Raw genomic sequence first — 20,741 nt, 5'->3', positions numbered from 1 at the left:
TTACAACAAATACATGCATAAACGGAGAGAAATTTGAATTGTTATTCATTGAAAATCTTCCACTCCACTACAGATCTCTCAAATTTAATTTGCGCTTCCACAAAACATTATGATAATTATTCCTAATGCATTATATTGCATTATGTATTGATAATTTACGAGATACAAATGTCATTTGGTTTCGTTGGTATTGAACCCTGTGTCTCGATGCATTAAGTTTGATACTGTATGTGCAAGAACGAATGAGATTTGATAAAATCGCTGTATATTCCTCACACCTAAGGTTTGGAATATAATGCATTTTTGTCTTTTTTGAAGCTTGACAGATCTAGTCACTATTCCTTTTTATTGTATGAAAAAGTTCAGTGTGAATCAGTGTTATTTTAGTATCATTCATATACTATTATAGTTTATATTTATATTTTGAATTAGTTTTATATTTTCTGTTTTAATTTTAAAGTACGTTTTGTTGTCTGTTTTTGTCATTTTTATTTTTGTCTAAATTGTTTTTATGTTCAATTGTAGTTTTGTTATTTTAATACTTTATTAAAATAACCTTTTAATTATTAAAATGTATTAAAATATTTTATTTTTGATTTCAGCCAGGAAACTAAAACTAAAATATTTTTAAAATATACTATAAAAAAATTATTTAAATCTATTAAAAACGTTTCTGTTCATTGAAATGAAGCTGAAATCAAGTAAAATATAAATATTAGTAACAAAAATTACAAATGTTGCCTTGGCAATAAACTTAAAAATTAAACTAAAATAAAAATAAAAAATAAAAAAAAAACTTAAAAAAAAATAAAAAAAAACTAATAAAATGACAAAAGCATATAACAAAATTACTAGAAAATGAAACTAAAATTAAATATATAAACTGAAATAAAATAAATTAAACCTAAATAGCATTATTTATTAAAAAAAAAAAAAGCTAATAAAATGACAAAAACACATAACGAAATTTCTGAAAATTAAACAAAATTTAACATGAAAACAAAATATATAAAAATAAAAACATTCTCCATACTAACTATACTATAAAACATAATAAAACTAACTAAACACTGATTTCAGTGATTATTTTTTGTCACAATAATAAACTGTTAGTGGTTTTATAATGACATGCGGGTGAGTAAATGTTGACAAATACTCATTTTTAGGTCAGCTATTGCTTTAAGTCATAAATATCCAGAATATTCTGCTCTACATCATTTTAGTTTAAAAATGATCATGTGACATATTTGATGAACCTTTTAAAGGTGCTCAGAAAACATTCCAGCACAAGCTCGAATCTCATATTTTCACAGAGAAACAAAAGTCACTCCTCTGTGTTTCTGATGTCCTTTTGTTCTTGGCACCTTCGTGAAATGATTGTCATCATACCGTTATATTCTGTGTGTTGTAGTATAAAATCAGAATCAGACCGCGGCCGGCGTGCTGAGAAACGTCCTGCTCGCAGCCTGACTGCAGCTGGGCTGAATTTTAAAGCGTTCCCCTGTGAACAGAGACGAGAGAGACAAAGGATGGAGGGAGAGGGAGGATGGGGTTAACAAGGCCGGGTGTAAGCAGTGTGTCATGCTTGACACAGGCGTTTGACCTTGCTGGAGGCCGATTTTACCCAACCGACACCAACATCTCTGAGTTATGAGCTGCTGTCCGCTCGCTGTGTGTGTGTGTGTGTGTGTGTGTGTGTGTTCATATCATGCTGTGAAGTCTTCTTGTGTTTATATGCCTCACTGAAGACACACAAAACTCACAATCACAGCTCAAGCCATCAAAACCAAACACACACACACACACACACGCTTGAACAGCCTGGGTCACATTATCACGGTTAACAAACAAACAGTTTAATGATTGTTTTCTGACTTTCTATAATTAATGTTTGTGTCATGAATTCATTATGATATTTGGCTCAGATTTGATTTACCAAACACTAATGAGCCGACTTGTTATTTCCTGTATCTTTGAAATTGGACCCTCATAAGTGAGTGACTAGGAACACACTACATAGGGTGCATGAGAGACTCGACTTATTCTAAAATGTCTAACTATTTTAATTCATACTTTTTTTAATATTTAATGAATTTCCTATTTAAACTATGAATATTTGCCATATTGGCTGTTTGCTGTCAGTGCTGGGCAATAACCAGTGTCATTTTATTTAATATTTAATATTTTAATATTTTTTTAATATTTTGAATGTTTTTATTTTTGTATTTTCATTTTAGTTAAATTTTTAGTAAAGTTAAACTAAATAAAAACGAGAAATGTTGCTTTGACAACTAAGTCAAATAAAACAAGTATACGTTTTTTTATATTTTGTTTTATTTCGTTACATTTTGGGTTTTTTTATGGTTTTAGTTACTGATAACATGTAATCTGGAATATGTCATTGGATTCCAAAAATTAAATACTTATAATTGGTTAACATTAAATTTTAAAATACTTAAAGACTATTTAAATATATTTATATTTAAAATAATCAGACTACAGTTACTTTTTTACTGATTAAATGATTACACAATGTTCACAAAATGGCAGCAAATTATTAAAAATGTATCGACGATTCTCCCTAATTCTTCTTTATCTTTTAAATTTTCCTTTTTAAAGAGGTATTGACTTTATATTTTAATTTTAATTTTGAACAACATTTTTTCTAACATTTTTAACATTTAATTATTAGCTTTTCATTAATTCACGAAACCCAGTTTGAGAGACCCTGACATAATGTAATGTAATATTTAATGCACTTCATGTTGTTGATAGCAAAGAAAGGAATACATTTTCTTTTTTCTTTGTATTTTTTATATCAATATGGCACAAGATTATCATATTTAAATCAATGTGATAAACGAGTTGGGTCAAAAGTAATCTAAAAGTACTCAAATCTCATAGATTGTTACTAACTACAACTGTATCACGTAATTTGTATTCAGTAATGGACAACAATTTGTAAGTAATCTACCCAGCACTGGTTGCTGTGCATTGTGGGATTGCCTTTTCTGTGAAGAAAATGTAGTGTGATTTTCTTCGATATGAGATGCTGCCTTACAGTTTGGCCGAACGAGGTATTTTAAGTAATTTTGCTGCCTACATTTTCAATCATGTCTGATTGTCACCTGTTCCTTCATGATGAGAAGAGAAAAGGTGTGCGTTTCTTCTTATGTGTCTCTGGTCAGCCGCAGGTTAATTGAGACACACAAACACACACTTTATCAAAGCTAATTGGGAGGATATTGTCAATATGGCGTCTGAAGTGCCTCAAACTGAGATTAGCCAGTTGTGATTATCTGCTCCAGTTCACTGTTTTTGTGACTTTTTGAATGTGATGAACATCAGCCCAATATCATTTGTAATTCTAAATCATTTTTTTTTTTTAATGAAATTAGAAGACATTTGCATCTTTAATCTCTAGATTAACATTTAAATTTCACTGTTCCCATTTAATGTTCTTTGTTCGCTCAAAACATTTGAGTCTTTAAATGGCTTTTTTAAACATGTTTTTGCACCTTTTTGTTACATGGTGCAATTCATAAACTATTTAATGATTCAAAGGTAAATTAAAGTGTTCAAGTATATTAATGTGAAACCACAGTGTTATTTCTGGAAGCGCCACTAAATAAACAAAAATAAAAAAGGTAATTGCGACTTTTTATCTCACAAAAAAAAGTCTTTTTATTCAGACTTTTTTTTTCTGCAATTGTGTTTGCATCTCACAATTCTGATTTTTTTTTTCTCAGAATTTCGAGATATAAACTCGCATTTGCATGTTATAAAGTCATCTTTAAAACTTTTAAAACATCTTTTTTTCCCTCACAATTGAACATTATAACACGCAATTGCGAGAAAAAAAAGTCAGAATTGCAAGAAAAATGTCAGAGTTGCAAGATATAAACTCAGAATTCAGATTTTTTTTCTCACAGTTGCGTTTATATCACTGAATTCTGACTTTATAACTCACAATTCTGACTTATAAACTCACGATTGAGTTATCTCATAATTCTGAGAAGAAAAAAAACATGAAAAATTGTGAGATAAAAAGTAATTACCTGTCTTATTTTTTTATTTCTTGGCAGAAACAAGCTTCCATAGTTATTTTAATGTTGTTTATATGCTAGTTTAGTTTCATTATATCTTGTATTTTTTCAGTTTTTTCAGAGTGTGTGAGGAGGAGAGAGCGAGCGAGTGTGTGTGTGGGGTTGAGTGTTTATGATTGTGTATGAGAGAGAGAGATGTTGTGAGTGTGTGTCTGTATGAGTGTGTGTGAGCATTTGTGAGTGAGTGTGGTGTGAGTATTTGTGAGTGATTGATGTGTGAGAGTGTGTGTGTGTGGGGGTGTGTTGGGTGTGAGTGGAGTGAGTATTGTGAGTATGATTGGTGTGTGTGTGTGAGAGAGTATTTATGAGTGTGTGTGTATTTGTGAGTGAGTGTGTGAGTATTTGTGAGTGATTGTGTGTGTGTGTGTGGGTGTGTGAGTGAGTATTTGTGATGAGTGATGTGTGTGTGTTGGAGAGAGTAGTTTATGAGTGTGTGTGGGTATTTGTGAGTGATGTGTGTGTGTGTGTGTGTGTGTGTGTGTGTGTGTGTGTGTGTGTGTGTGTATTTGTGGGTGATTGTGTGTGTGTGTGTGTGAGTATTTGTGAGTGAGTGAGTGATTGTGTGTGTGTGAGTATTTGTGAGTGTGTGTGTGTGTATTTGTGGGTGATTGTGTGTGTGTGTGTGTGTGTGTGTGTGTGTGTGTGAGTGACTGTGTGTGAGTATTTATTAGTGTGTGTGTGAGTATTAGTGTGTGTGAGAGAGTATTTGTGAGTGTGTGTTGGAGTGTTCTTGTAAACATGGTTTATGAGGACACAAGTGTGTATAATGACATGGGTATTACAACATAAACATGGTTTATGAGGACACTTCCTGTGTCCTAGTAAACCAAAAGGCTTAAAAAACATACTTAATACTAAACTGTTTTTTTTTTTTTTTTAAATTTAAAAAATGCAGACAGTTTCCTGTGATGGGTAGGTTTAGGGGTAGTGTAGGGGGAGAAAATGTACAGTTTGTACAGTATAAAAACCATTACGCCTATGGAGAGTCCCTGTAAACCACGTGTGTGTCTGTATGAGCATTTATGAATTTGTGTGTGTGTGAAAGAAAGTGTGTGAGCACAGATAAGACACTTAATAAAGTGTCTTAATAATGTAAATAGTTTGTGTCTGTGTGAGTATGTGTGTGTCTGTGTGTGCGAGTGTGTGTGTGTTACAGTAATGCAAATACATCTGATTGCGGTCTCTGTGGAAGTTTGTTTTTCTTCTATTCCGCGTGTGTTTTTCTCTCTGTGAGTGTGTTCTGTCAGTCAGATCTGGATCAGTCTGACAGCTCTTAAACACCAGACCCGTCTCTCTCTCCGCTGAGGGTTCGCGGGGGTCTGGGGGTCTCATTAATTAGCGCCCCGTCTAGATTAGCTCATTCTCACCTTTAAGCAGCATTGATTCATTTGCAGCCTCTTTAATGAAAAGCTTATTTTAATTGGTAATTCCAGGATAAGCACCGAATGAAGGCGCAGAATAAAAATGGTGGTAATCAGGCGCTAAAGCTTAATAAAGCCTCGATAATGCAAAGCACCAATAAACCCTGATGAGCTTTTTAACAAGGTTGCCAGAAAACGAGAGAAGTTAGCGACATTTGCCGAAAAGAGACAACAAGAAAAATGCTGTTCTTCCTAATTTGGTCGTTGCCGCAGCAACAACTGCATTTTCATTGTTATACTGTGATTGACTTCTGTTAGTGACATAACGTCATATTTTAATTAATATCAATATTTCTGTAGTTTCTCAGTCGGTTTTCATCAGTTCAGGTGTTTTCCAGTGACTTTAGTACCAGGGTTATTATCGTTAACTAAAACTAAAACCATAAAATAACCTTTTCGTCACTTGAAATAACAAATGTTAGCTATAAAATATAAAATAAGATATAAAAAAAACGCATTTTATTTCAGCTAGTTGTCATTTTCATTTAGTTTAACTTGTACTAAAATAACTAAAACTGAAACTAAATAATAGAAAAACAGTAACTAAAAAAATGCCAAAAACACAACAGAAGTTGTGTGCGATATATGCGGAAAAGAGACTGTCATTTCGTTCTTTGTCATTCTGCATTTACACTTGTGATTTGTTTGTGTTTGCAGCGGGAACCGCCCCAGAGACCGCCCAGCCTGCCCCGCCCCCTGCTGAAGCCCCGCCCACTGAGACCAAAGCTCCAGAGGAAGAGATGGACGTGACGGATGACGACATCACAGCAGGTAAGGACACGCCCTCATGTCTGTCTCTCTTTGTGTGTGGCAGTGGCAGCAGAACGGCATGTTCTTCCTGCAGGACGAGATTCCTGAGTTTCTCATTTCAGTACCATGGAGAAGGGAAATATCACTCACACACATACACATACACACACACACACACACACACACACACACACACACACACACACAGGGTTTCAGACCCTAATCATCTCCCATGATACCCCACACCACAGACATCATTACTCGAACCCTGAACAGCACACAGATGGAGTGAATATATCAGTCTCTGTCTGTTTGTCGAGCAGCTCACTTTGAGTACAAACTTTAGGACATAATGCTGAATTTTGATTCATATCAATATTCCTGTAGTTGCTCAGTCTGTTGGTGGTTTTCTAATGACTTTAGAACGAGGGTTATCATCATTAACCTAAACTAGGACCATAAAGAACGTCAAACTTTTGTTTCAATTCTCACTATTAATTACTGCTTTTCCCTCAATAAACTCCTAATTACTGCTTATTAATATTAGTAAGTTAGTTGTTAAGTTTAGGTATTGGGTAGGATTAAGGGATGTAGAATAAGACATTAATATCTGCTTTAAAAGTACTAATAAACAACCAATATCCTAGTAATATGCATACTAATAACTAGTTGCTTAATAGTGAGAATTGGACCCTAAACTAAAGTGTTTCATACGCTGTTGTTCAATTGATCAAAAGTGGCAGTTCGTAATATTACAAAAGATTCTATTTTAAATAAATGTTGTTCTCTTAAACTTAATTTTTATCACAGAATATTGAAAAATCAAATGTATGATGGTTTCCACAAAAATATGAACTGTTTTCAACATTAATGATAATTATAAATGTTTCTTGAGCAACAAATCAGCATATCAGAATGATTTCTGAAGGATCATGTGACACTGAAGACTGGAGTAATGATGCTGAAAATTCAGCTTTGATCACAGGAATAAATTACACTTTACTATATATTCACATAAAAAACAGTTGTTTTACATTGTAATAATATTTCACTGTTTTTACTGTATATTTGATCAAATAAATGCAGCTTTGGTGAGCAGAAGAGACAGAAGAAAGGATTATAGTAAGACTGTGTGTGAGACACAGGCAGCACTCGACTTGGATGGTTCGTCTGGACTTACTGATTTAATTCTGCAGAATAAATGGAAAAACAATGTCAATAAGTGAAAAATGAGAGTAGAAAATGATAAATCGTCATGCATGTCTGTGTTATTGACTGGATGCAGAGAGCCGACTGGACTGCAGCAGAGAGAGACGGACGGCAGCGTATGCTGCTTTTCACGAGCGCTAGAAACAGTGATTGCTTTACTGTGTGTGTGTGCGTGTGCAAGATCGTCTTGTTGGCCTGTTCAGACCAGTAGATTTTTATGATTCAGTGCAAATGCATGTGGAACTGAAACTAAATTTACACCATCACCACATCAATTCACTTCAATGAAGTCCCAGCCCACATGTGTTCTTTCACTGGGAAGTAAGTCATATAATGGACATAAGGTGGGTTACTATTGTAGGTTCTCACATCAGATAGAAGGATGTTTTGATAGAGAGACAGTCACATGAGTGGAGGATCGATGGGGAGATTATCAGTGTCTCACATTAATGTGGTGAAAGTGTCTCCTGTTAATCCTCCTTAACCAGCTGGAACAGGACAGACCTGCATGAGAACTGTGACTTTATCAGCATCTTTCTCGATGACTTCTGATGTGTGTGAGATGTGTCGTGTGTTATGACAGATCTCAGATTCACATTCATGCTTCAGTTCTGCTTGCATTGATCTGATATCAGATCTGCTCCTGTTTCTCTCACTGATCTCGTTTCTGTGATCATCTGATCAAATCGGGCTCTTGAACCACAGCTGTGAAAATTAACAGGAAATGTAACTTGTTAATGTGCCTAAAAGTTCCATTCAGACAGTTCAATATACGTTGTGAACCGGTGACAGGGTCATGGGCGGCCAAGGCTCATTGATGCACATGGGGAGCGAAGGCTGGCCTGTGTGGTCTGATCCAACAGACACCACCAAAAGCGCCAACAGTGGACACGTGAGCATCAGAACTGGACCACAGAGCAATGGAAGAAGGTGGCCTGGTCTGATGAATCACGTTTTCTTTTACATCACGTGGATGGCCGGGTGCGTGTGCGTCGCTTACCTGGGGAACACATGGCACCAGGATGCACTATGGGAAGAAGGCAAGCTGGTGGATGCAGTGTGATGCTTTGGGCAATGTTCTGCTAGGAAACCTTGGGTCCTGCCATCCATGTGGATGTTACTTTGACACGTACCACCTACCTAAGCATTGTTGCAGACCATGTACACCCTTTCATGGAAACAGTATTCCCTGGTGGCTGTGGCCTCTTTCAGCAGGATAATGCGCCCTGCCACAAAACAAAAATGGTTCAGGAATGGTTTGAGGAGCACAACAACGAGTTTGAGGTGTTGACTTGGCCTCCGAATTCCCCAGATCTCAATCTAATGGAGCATCTGTGAGATGTGCTGAACAAACAAGTCCGATCCACCTCACAACTTACAGGACTTAAAGGATCTGCTGCTAACATCTTGGTGTCAGATACCACAGCACACCTTCAGGGGTCTAGAGGAGTCCATGCCTCGACGGGTCAGGGCTGTTTTGGCAGCAAAAGGGGGACCAATACAATATTAGGAAGGTGGTCATAATGTTATGCCTGATCAGTGACTGCACAAGTGCGGTCACTGTCATGTTAGGAGCTGGAGAGGTCAAAGGTCAGATTGAATCCACCCCCACCACAGATGTCTTGATTACGGTTACAGGAATTGGGCGGAGCTTCTTTTAGTCCAGTAGGAGCAGAGCATCCGTGTGTGCGTTTTCATTTGTGTTGCGAAAGGTTGTTTTTTTTCTTAAAATACATGCTGTGAGTGTGTATGTGAACGTCTAATATTTCCCAGGACGGATGAGTCGTCCACCGAATCATGACAGAGATGGAAAACTCCTCCACGAGGAGCCACGAAAGCCCAGAATTCAGCTCTCAAATGCATCATCAGTCTGCGAACATACAATCATGTTAGCGCTGCGTAACCTCTTTACAAATACATGATCATTTTACAAACGTGACAGCGCAGACGGAGCGTGGTTAGTCTCTGTCTCAGAACGGCTCGACGTGCTCATTCAGGACACAATGACAGGAAGGAGATGAGAAGAGCGCTGCAGCCTCTCAGAGGTCAGAGGTCAAAGGTGATGACACCTGTCATGCTCTTCTTCCATTTTGCCTTGTTTCTTGACTTCTTTTCTTCTTTTGTCCCTCAAGGCTCATCCTGTCTCTTGTTGACTAACCTCATCGCTTCTCTTTACTTTTTCTTCTCATCATCCTCTTCCATTTCGATTTGGCTCTTCTTTTCTTGTCATCTCTTCTAGTATCACCTCATCACTTCATATAATCTTTTCCATTCTGATTTGTCTCTTCTCGTCTCATCTTATTTCATCTCTTCTGTTTTAGCTCGTTTCAACACTTTTTTTCTTCATGTATCACCTAATTGTCTAATTGTCACCTAATCTCTAAAGTCTTGTCTCATCTCTTATCATCTCATATCTTCTCTTTCCTTTTCTTCCATTTGATTTGTTTCTTCTCATCTCGTCTTGTCTCATGTCATTCATGTGTTGTCTCTTGTACCTTCTCTTTCCTTCTCTTCTCTTCCATTCTTCTCTTCTGTTTTGGCTTGTTCTTTTCTTTCATCTCTTCTTGTAGCATCTCATCTCATCTCATCTCATCTCTTCACATCTCATCGCATATCATCTCGTCCCTTCCCTTCCCTTCCCTTCCCTTCCCTTCCCTTCCCATTCCATTCCATTCCATTCCATTCCATTCCATTCCATTCCATTCCCTTCCCTTCCCTTCCCTTCCCTTCCCTTCCCAGTCCCTTCCCAGTCCCTTCCCTTCCCTTCCCTTCCCTTCCCTTCCCTTCCCTTCCCAGTCCCTTCCCTTCCCTTCCCTTCCCTTCCCTTCCCTTCCCTTCCCTTCCCTTCCCTTCCCTTCCCTTCCCTTCCCTTCCCTTCCCTTCCCAGTCCCTTTCATTCCCTTCTCTTCCCTTCTCTCTGATAACCTCATCTCTTCATTTCTCCTCTTGCCTCGACTTTTCTCTACATGTCTCTTCTCATAGCTCATCTTCTGAATGTAGGAGTTGAGCTTTTACCTGTCTGATTTCTTCTCTTCCCTATCGATGCTCTTGTGTTATGACCTTTGACCACCGCACACGGTGCAGATTGTTTTCTTTAACCCTGTAGATCAACTACAGCTGAAAACCACCTTCTCATGACAGATTTAGCTTGTGTGCTTTTGTTTGTGTCTTCACAAGTGTTTGTTCATCAGTAGGTTTTCCATTGCTGACTTTATGAGTGTGTGTGTGTGAGCGATTGCCCTCAGGCTGTTCTGGATCCTCGTAAAACGAACAGTGACCCAATAAAAGCCCAAATAAATGAAAAATAAGCAGTGATTCCAGCAGCTCTCTGACCTGCATCATCACACTCGATTCCTTCAAGAACATCACACCAAACACCTTCTGTTTGTCTGTTTGCACATGTCAGGTTTTCCACACTAAAGCGTCTTCTATTCTTTTATAGTAACTTTCTTTTCTTCCTGCTCTTCAGTGGAGCCATACCATGGAATCCATGATTTTATGATGAATGATTTTGCAGGTCTTTGAGTCTTGGTGTTTGGTTTGATGTTCTTGATGGAATCACAAAGGATGAGGCATCATGATAGTTTTCACTCATACTCAACATTGTAAACTTGCTTTGGTCCATGTAGTCATTCAGGTCACTGCAGAGTAACAGTTTGAAGAGAATTCAGAGAAACATCTGACTATGCAAAAGCACAAATGGGCAGATTTAGTGCTCTGTTTCTTTAAGAATGACCTCATGCAGCGGTCACGGGTCGTTCACGTGATGATCTGGATTTAGTTCTGATGATGATGTCATAATGGCATGGTAACAGGGCAGTGTTGTTCATAAGACAGAGAACAGACTCCAAGATCATTAAACACAAGGAAATTAATAATTCAGCACAATGGAGCCACAGTGGGGGAATTCAGCCAGAGACAGACAGATGTTAAAAATTCAGCTTTGATGTCCAGAGCAAAACCTGTGACCTGAACATGGCAAAGAGATTGAGAGCTTACAGGAAACTGAGAGTAGAGGGTTTTTGTTTGTTTGTTTTGAGTGGTTGTTACTCTACTGTTGCTAAGGTATACTGTTTTTAAGTTGCTGGTTGCTGTGGTATTTTGATTGTGTATTTTTTAGAATGTTATGCAGTTGCTACGGTGTTCTGAATGTTTCAGGCTGTTGCTATGCAGTTGTGAGGGTGTTCTGAGTGTTTTAGGCTGTTGCTATGCAGTTGCTAGGGTGTTCTGAGTGTTTAAGCAGTTGATATGCAGTTGCTAGGGTGTTCTGAGTGTTTTGGGCTGTTGCTATGCAGTTGCTAGGGTGTTCTGAGTGTTTAAGCAGTTGCTATGCAGTTGCTAGGGTGTTCTGAATGTTTTAGGCTGTTGCTGTTTAGTTGTAGTAGGGTGTTATGAATGTTTAGGCAGTTGCTATGCAGTTGCTAGGGTGTTCTGAGTGTTTTAGGCTGCTGCTGTGCTGTTGCTAAGGTGTTCTGAGTGTTTTAGGTTGTTGCTGTTTAGTTGTAGTAGGGTGTTATGAATGTTTACGCAGTTACTATGCAGTTGTGAGGGTGTTCTGAGTGTTTTAGGCTGTTGCTATGCAGTTGCTAGGGTGTTCTGAATGTTTAGGAAGTTGCTATGCAGTTGCTAGGGTGTTCTGAGTGTTTTAGGCTGCTGCTGTGCTGTTGCTAAGGTGTTCTGAGTGTTTTAGGTTGTTGCTGTTTAGTTGTAGTAGGGTGTTATGAATGTTTAGGCAGTTACTATGCAGTTGCTAGGGTGTTCTGAGTGTTTAGGAAGTTGCTATGCAGTTGCTAAGGTGTTCTGAGTGTTTTAGGCTGTTGCTGTATAGTTGTAGTAGGGTGTTATGAATGTTTAAGCAGTTGATATGCAGTTGCTAGGGTGTTCTGAGTGTTTTAGGCTGTTGCTATGCAGTTGCTAGGGTGTTTTGAGTGTTTTAGGCTGCTGCTGTGCTGTTGCTAAGGTGTTCTGAGTGTTTTAGGCTGTTGCTATGCAGTTGCTAGGGTGTTCTGAGTGTTTTAGGCTGTTGCTGTTTAGTTGTAGTAGGGTGTTATGAATGTTTAGGCAGTTGCTATGCAGTTGCTAAGGTGTTCTGAGTGTTTTAGGCTGTTGCTGTTCATTTGTAGTAGGGTGTTATGAATGTTTGGGCGGTTGCTATGCAGTTGCTGGGGTGTTCTGTGTGTTTTAAATTGTTGCTATGCAGTTGCTAGGGTGTTCTGAGTGTTTTAGGCAGTTGTTATGCAGTTTTTAGGGTGTTCTGGGTGTTTTAGGTTGTTGCTATGCAGTTTCTATGGTGCTCTGAGTGTTTTAGGCTGTTATGCAGTTTGTTTTTTCCTGAGTGTTTCAGGCTGTTGTTATGCAGTTGTTAGGGTGCTGTGAGTATTTTAGGCTGTTTCTGCGCAGTTGCTAGGGTGTTCTGAGTGAGGCTGCTGCTGTACAGTTGTTAGGGTGTTGTTGGTGGTTTCAGGATGACACACACACTCACCTTTAATATTCATGTTTAACGCTAGAGGTTTGATCTACAGCACTAGTACTTTAGTAAACAGCACTACTGAGTGGAGTTCAGAGGTGGGGGGCATCTAGTGGGGCAGTTTCTTTTGCTGGCAGGATGTTGTGGGGTTAAACCCCCCTGAAACAGCCCAGAGAGCAGCACGCCTGCTCCCATCAGGGGGTAAAAGGGGCAGGAGGGGGTGACAGATGGTCCTGCTCGGGTACAACCACACACACACACACACACACACACACACACTGAGGTTAATAGACACTTTCTTGACTGATGTGACAAAGTTGAACACCAGCTAGTGTTGACTACACACACAGAGTCTGCACCTGCTCTCATACATGCACGCACACACACACACACACTTATCTTAATAAAATAAATAGTCATACCATAGACAATTTTTTTTTTTTACATTTTAGAATTTAAAAAAAATAATTTATTTCTTATTTGCCCAATTATATATTTTTTTCATTCCCCCACTTTTTTTGCATATTTGTCTCCATATATTTCATTATTTTTCATAATTTTTTTCTTTATATATTCATTAATTCATTTATCAAGTGAGCTGATTATTGACCACTTCTTTCCTTATCTCTTTTTTTGTTGTTTGTTTCCTTCTTTCTTAGCTTCGGTTAAAATAAGATTGCAAAATTGATTGAAGGATTGTGTGTGTGTTCTGGTTCATTTCGTTTAATGCTTCTGTTGCGTTTGCGCTCCAGTTTACTGACATCAGCACTCGCTCTGAAAGTTGCGTCGCTCTCAAAGTGGCCTGATTTAACATTCTTTTTGATTCTTAAAGGAATCTTTCACCTGAAAATGAACATTCAGTCATTATTTACTCACCCTCATGTCTTTCAAACCGTATAACTTTCTTTCTTAAGCAGCACACAAAATGATATGTTCAGGCTGTTCTTTATGTACAATACAAGTGTATTTAAACTTAAGAAAGCACCATAAAACTAGTTCATATGACTATATTTAGGATTTTCTGAAGTCATACAGTAGCAGCATGAACATTCTACAAAATTCTTAATTTTTCTGCAGAAGAAAGTCATGCATGTTTGGAATGAGTACATGATTTAGAATTTTGGGTGAACTGTCCCTTTAAAGGGAGCAAGAAAACACCCTCACAGACAGGAAATAAAAGCTTCTCGCCCTTAAAAGGGTCGTACCTTCTTTCTCTCTTGCTGAAATCACTTAATTGCGATAACGTTCCTCAAAGAGCCATCATGGCTTAGGAGGTGATCATCTTGCTTTTCTGCCTTCAAGGCTGTTTCCTTTGAGTCGCTCTACCGTCTTTTGTGAATGTTAAATTGGATGAGATTCACTCTCTTAAACGGCCACTTACGTTTCAGTTTTAATGGAATCTGCTTCTATCTCTCTCTCTCTCGTGTGTGTGTGTGTGTGTGTGTGTGTGTGTGTGTGTGTGTGTGTGTGTGTGTGTGTGTGTGTACGGAGTTCTAAGTGTGCTACATGTCACATATGCTTTCAGTGTGATATGAGGTGAAGGTCTGTTTCTAATGCACTATTTAAAAATGTGGAAAATAGACACTTCAGGCACAAGACCAAGGACAGCATTTCCCATCCCAACAACATGATACTAAACCAAACAATCTCTGCTGAACGCTTTGTGGATCCTCTGGTCGTGCGTGTGTTTACTAGTTTAACCAGCAGGGAGCGCTACACATCTCTAACAGTGATGAAACTAACAAGTGTTTTAAAACAGGACTGGTAGGTTGTTTTGTTCATAGATTTTAATCCAGTACACTGGAAAAGAATTTGGTGTAGGATTTACTTTGGAAACAGTTTTCGCTCAGAAATAATTACATAGAAACAGCCAGTAACACATTGAATTAACTTATTAAGTTACTTTACATATCATTTTGGTTCTACAGGTATACCATAGGCCAGACCAGACCAGACTGCACTAGACCAGACCAGTAGTCTCAGTGATATTGACCATATACTCAGTTTATTTAGTCTTCATATCTGCACGGAGACTTGTCTGTCTCTCTGATGCTGGAAGCCACAGTATTGATCTCACCCACAACCCCACTGGCGCTTTACCTTACTGGAAGTTGTGGGGACGTCTGTCCCACCACACACACACTCACATCGGTGTCTCCATGCAGCACGTCTGGTGTCTGAACGTGTCTGTTCTGCACACATGCGGTTTCGTCTCTGAGGTTCAGATGAGACACATGCAAGAAACTTCTCTGTTCGGCCACAGAAGTGCAGCGTCTGAGCTTTTACAGGACATCATGCTCAACCTATGAGAAATAATGGTTTGGTTTTGTTATTCCTTCATCAGTCATTTGTAACCAATTTAACTTCCGTAATGTGACGTATTTCTGAGTTTAACTATATTTAGTTGGTAATAATGTAGGATGAGACTCAATTTACCCATCAATATGTGTTGGATTGGTAACACTTTATTTTGATAGTCCACTTTAGATGTTCTACTAACTATAAGTAACTTTGCAACTACATGTCAACTAGTCTAATTAGAGTATTAGTAGATTGTCTAGGGCCTAATATCTGCTGACTCTTTATTTTGATGCTCCCCAACAGACATTTTACTGACTAAAGTAACTTACAAGTACGTCAGCTTATTCTAGTAACCTGAACCCTAACCTAACAGTCTACTATAGACTACTAACTCTCTAATGAGAGTTAGTTGACACATAGTTGCAAAGATACTTAGTTACATAGTAGAGTGTTACATAGTTGTTAGAATGTTATATAGTACTTAGTAGAAAGATACATATTAGAATGTTACATAGTAGAATGTTTCATAGTTAGAATGTTACATAGTAGTTAGTAGAATGTTACAGTTAGTAGAATGTTACATAGTAGTTAGTAGAATGTTACATAGTAAAATGTTACAGTTAGTAGAATGTTACATAGTAGTTAGTAGAATGTTACAGTTAGTAGAATGTTACATAGTAGTTAGTAGAATGTTACATAGTAGTTAATTAGAATGTTATATAGTAGTACAATGTTACATAGTAGTTAGTAGAATGTTACAGTTAGTAGAATGTTACATAGTAGTTAGTAGAATGTTACATAGTAGTTAATTAGAATGTTATATAGTAGTACAATGTTACATAGTAGTTAGTAGAATGTTACAGTTAGTAGAATGTTACATAGTAGTTAGAATGTTACATAGTAGAATGTTACAGTTAGTAGAATGTTACATAGTAGAATGTTACATAGTAGTTAATTAGAATGTTATATAGTAGTACAATGTTACATAGTAGAATGTTAGTTAGTAGAATGTTACATAGTAGTTAATTAGAATGTTATATAGTAGTACAATGTTACATAGTAGAATGTTACAGTTAGTAGAATGTTACATAGTAGTTAATTAGAATGTTATATAGTAGTACAATGTTACATAGTAGAATGTTACGTAGTTAGAATGTTACATAGGAGTTAGTAGAATGTTACATAGTAGAATGTTACAGTTAGCAGAAAGTTACGTAGTTAGTAGAATGTTACATAGTAGTTAATTAGAATGTTACATAGTAGTTAGTAGAATGTTACAATTAGTAGAATGTTACATAGTAGTTAATTAGAATGTTACATAGTAGTTAATTAGAATGTTACATAGTAGTAAGTAGAATGTTACAGAATGTTACAGTTAGTAGAATGTCTAAAGTGGACTAAATTGTAACCGTTGGATTGTGTTAGGTGTTGTGTCAGTTTAGTCATACAGATGTGTGCTACTTTCAATCGTTCTTTATGTTAATATTCTGTCAGTGATTGGCACGATTTTGGCGTCTGAGCTAGCTGGTCAAGTTATGGTTTAAGCAAAAGTGGCTGGGTGCTATTAGTGAATTTGCAACTAACTTATGTTAAAAGTTTGTAAGAAATTAGTACTTTTATTTAGCAAGAATGCATTAAATTGATCAAAAGTGATCATCAAGATGTGTTGGACTGATTATTAGTGTTTGTTGGTCAGTTGCACTAATGAAATTGTTTTTGTGTGTGTGTGTGTGTGTGTGCGTACATCTCAATCTCTGTAATTCATGCTTGTCCGCAAACAACGAACCTTCATTTTTTTTCTTCATTCTCCTCGCCTCTTCTTTGTTGAAATCGCGTGTCTCCAATTTTTTCAGGCCTTTCGAAGGAAGTTAAAAGTCTTGTTTACCGACAGCTTAGAGCTTAATTGACTGGAAGCCAAATAGAGAGTGTTTGTGCTATTCAGCGCCGCGGCCTATTGATAAAGGCGTGTGTGAAAGCGGGCGAGCAGGAGGGGTCTGTATTGAAGAGAGACGTGGTCAGAATCGCTTTGTGGACTCTTTTATCATGGACACTCGAGCCCCAGTCTCAGCGGACACACACCGGCCGTCTGTCGCGCTATTGAACTCTCTCTCTCTCTCTCTCTCTCTCTCTCACACACACACACACACACACACACACACACACACACACACACACACACACACACACACACACACACACACACAGTGTAAGAAAAGCACTGACAGTGGACATGCAAACAGATGCAACACTTTGGCACATGCCACACTTCACTCTGTGTGTGTGTGTGTGTGTGTGTGTGTGTGTGTGTGTGTGCGTGTGTGTGTGTGTGTGTTTGTGTGTGTGTGTGTGTGTGTTGTGGGTCATGGTCTGCTCTGTATTCACCGACATTCTCTCGCTGTACTTGATTAGAAAACTCCAGATATGAGCTCTGGATCATGTGCTTGTGTTTTAAAGTATAAAAATGTGTTTAACCTTCAGAAACGAGGGCCAGAGAAGGTCACGTCCTCTTCCTCCTCACTAATAAATTGCGTTTGCACTCGCCGGACGCTTTCTAAGTGAATTCTGCTCCGTCTTTTGTTTCAAGTCTCTTCAGGACAAATAGATTTTAGGTCGGGAATACAGAAAGACGAAAACTGAATTGACGAAACGGGTTTTTTGCTTTTGTTTTGATATAAAGAGCAGAGCAAAAACGGCATTTATTTCCTAGCGTGAGATTTGTTCTTGTATTGTAGGGCGGCAAAGATCAATCCTTTCCCACAATCCCCTGCTATCAAATGTTACCTGCCTGTGTATCGGTGATCAATGGCCGAGCGGGCTGGCTGAGCAGGCAGTGCATCATGGGAGCTGATAATCCATGATGTCGGAGCATGCTCGGTGCGGGATTGGTGAATACCGAGCGATTGTTGCTGGAATGTCGGAGCGAATCCTCGGAGTTCTGCTGCCGTCGGGGTGCATGATGGTATTGATTTGTTTCACAGCGTGAAGGAGCGTCTGCTGCATCTTTCTTATTGTTCTCTGTCTCTCTCTCTCTCGGTTTAATTGATGCTCTCTCCGCTTTGATAATTTTATTATCCGTCCACCCCGATCCACCTCTTTTTCAGATGGAAATGAAAAACTGAGATATACGTGGAGAAACGGTGCAGTTGTCCGGCCTTTTTAGTTGATTTCCTTCAGACGCAGAGAGCAAATGTGATTCACATGCAATGACATTACAATAGATCGGCCGGTATTAAAGATACGCCGTCGATACTGTTCATAAATCAATATTGTGTTCCCGACGCAGGGAAAGAGCGAGAGACCGTGTAATCCATCCTGAAGACTGTTTGTTCTGTTGCTTATTGCATCCGACGTGAAATATTACAAAACGGCAGATCGTCAGAGTCTTTTTCTCCTATTATAATGGTCGAAGTAAAAATGATGGCAATATCTTTTCAGTAATATTATTGTGGTTGTAAGCAGTGAACAGCCCGACTGATAAACACTGACAGATGACAATAATGATGCAGGTGGATTAAATGCACCAATAAAAACATCATGCAAAGTAAAGTTCACCAACATTTGATCATCTGCAATCACCGAACCAGAATGTGTTTTATTTGCATTTTAAACTTTATCCTCTGATTTGATCAGAACTTGCTCATTAAAATAACAATTATTTTATATAATATTATTCTGGAATAAAAAAACTATAAAGTCATTATTTATTCCGGAATTCACTAACAACAACAAAAATTATATTATATTATATTATATTATATTATAATATATTATTATTTTAAAGTATAAATGTATTTTTAAATGGATTCTGGTATTAGTAATAATTATTTTACATAACATTGTTCTGAAATAAAGTAATTATTTATTCCGGAATTCACTAACAACAACAACAAAATATATAATTATTATATTATATTATATTAAAATATTAATGTATTTTTAAATGGATTCTGGTATAAGTAACAATTACTTTACATAACATTGTTCTGAGATTAAAAAAAAAATTGTAAAGTAATTATTTATTCCAGAATTCATTTAAAAAAAAAAAAATATATATATATATATATATATATGGATTCTGGTATAAATATCTATGAAGTTATTTAAATAAACATTAAATTTATATTTAGAACAATATAATTATATATTAGTAAAATAATATAAGAATTTATTTTGATGCAAAATATAATTTAATAATATTAAAAATGTATTTTTTTTTTTTATAATTTATATATATTTATAAATGTATTAAATAGAAATATTTGTTTTTCTTTTTTTCTTAGAGTTTTTTAAAATGCTACATCTTTTGTTCAATCTTATTTATATAACTTTTATTAGTATTTGTCAACCGTGTGTGTAGTTTGTGTATATGCTTTAGTGATGTGTGTATGTGAATTGTGTTGTGCGTCTGCTGTGTTCCTCATCACAGTTTGATTTGGTTTCACCTTGAATGCAGCACCGCGGTATTGATTCAACTGAACACACACACACACACACACACACACACACACACACACACACACACAGATCGACGCCGGCAGCCATGTTAGGTACCTGCAGATGGAAAAGCCGTTTCTTTCATATCACCATCACAATGTATGGCCTCTAAAACCTGTGACACCAAATAGTAGTTTTAGTAACATGTAAATGTCACTATTACATATAAAATATTAAAGCAAGTGTAATTTATTGTAAAGAAGGATAAACAAACACACTTTAACAAAATATAGTAAGTTTGTAGGTTTGAAATGCACCTGTGTTTCCTTGACTTCATACATCAACTAAAAACACCTGATTCAAACATGATGAAGAAAAGGAAAGATCCTGCAGACAAATACGTTTGAGGACACTGTAGAAGTGCAGTGTTGAACTTTGTGTTTGTGTATTCCATACACTGCTAACTGTAATATTAATAGCAGCCGTCTTCATATAGAAACACACACACACACAGGTGTTGTGCTGCTCCTCTGAGGATTATCAATATTTCAGTGTTTGTTTTGTTGTCGTATCTTTGATTTTATCTTTAATATTGCAGGTAAGAAGCACACAGATACTGATTAAACAAAGATGATCGTATCACATCAGATATCATACACACAACCTGAAGTGTGTGTGTGTGTGTGTGTGTGTGTGTGTGTGTGTGTGTGAGAGAGAGAGACAGTGTGTGTGTGTGTGTGTGTGTGTGTGTGTGTGTGTGTGTGTGTGTGTGTGTGTGTGTGTGTGTGGAAGATTTTTTTTCTAATAACTAAAGCATGGAAATGCACTTGTATTGTGTTTGAGAGATATTTCTCTTGGCAGTGAAACTATGAAACCAGTTTATTGTCACATATTTCTGTTGTCACGTTTCATTTGTTTTGATGACGGCGAAATGTTCTTTTGCTGCAAATCTCCTTGACTGCATTGTATGATTACAAAAACAATAAATACACCAGTAAATATAGAGAATACATTTAAAGTTTAAAATCATAATATTAAAAACAAAAAAAATAA

At 37.1% G+C, this 20,741-nt stretch overlaps 1 protein-coding gene across 6 annotated transcripts in view; it reads left to right on the top strand.

Moving 5' to 3' along the window:
• Positions 1-20,741, top strand: part of LOC127504274 (WD repeat-containing protein 7) — a 94,014-nt gene that overhangs the window by 46,153 nt on the left and 27,120 nt on the right. For all 6 annotated transcript variants that reach the window (XM_051878835.1, XM_051878834.1, XM_051878831.1 and 3 more), the window contains one exon: positions 6,185-6,298. In XM_051878835.1, coding sequence (XP_051734795.1) covers positions 6,185-6,298 — 114 coding nt within the window. The remainder of the gene's footprint in view (positions 1-6,184; positions 6,299-20,741) is intronic.

Source organism: Ctenopharyngodon idella, chromosome 21, assembly GCF_019924925.1.
Source record: "Ctenopharyngodon idella isolate HZGC_01 chromosome 21, HZGC01, whole genome shotgun sequence".
Lineage (NCBI taxonomy): Eukaryota > Metazoa > Chordata > Actinopteri > Cypriniformes > Xenocyprididae > Ctenopharyngodon > Ctenopharyngodon idella.
The sequence above is the reverse complement of the archived record's forward strand: the minus strand, read 5'-3'. Positions and strand labels throughout refer to the sequence as shown.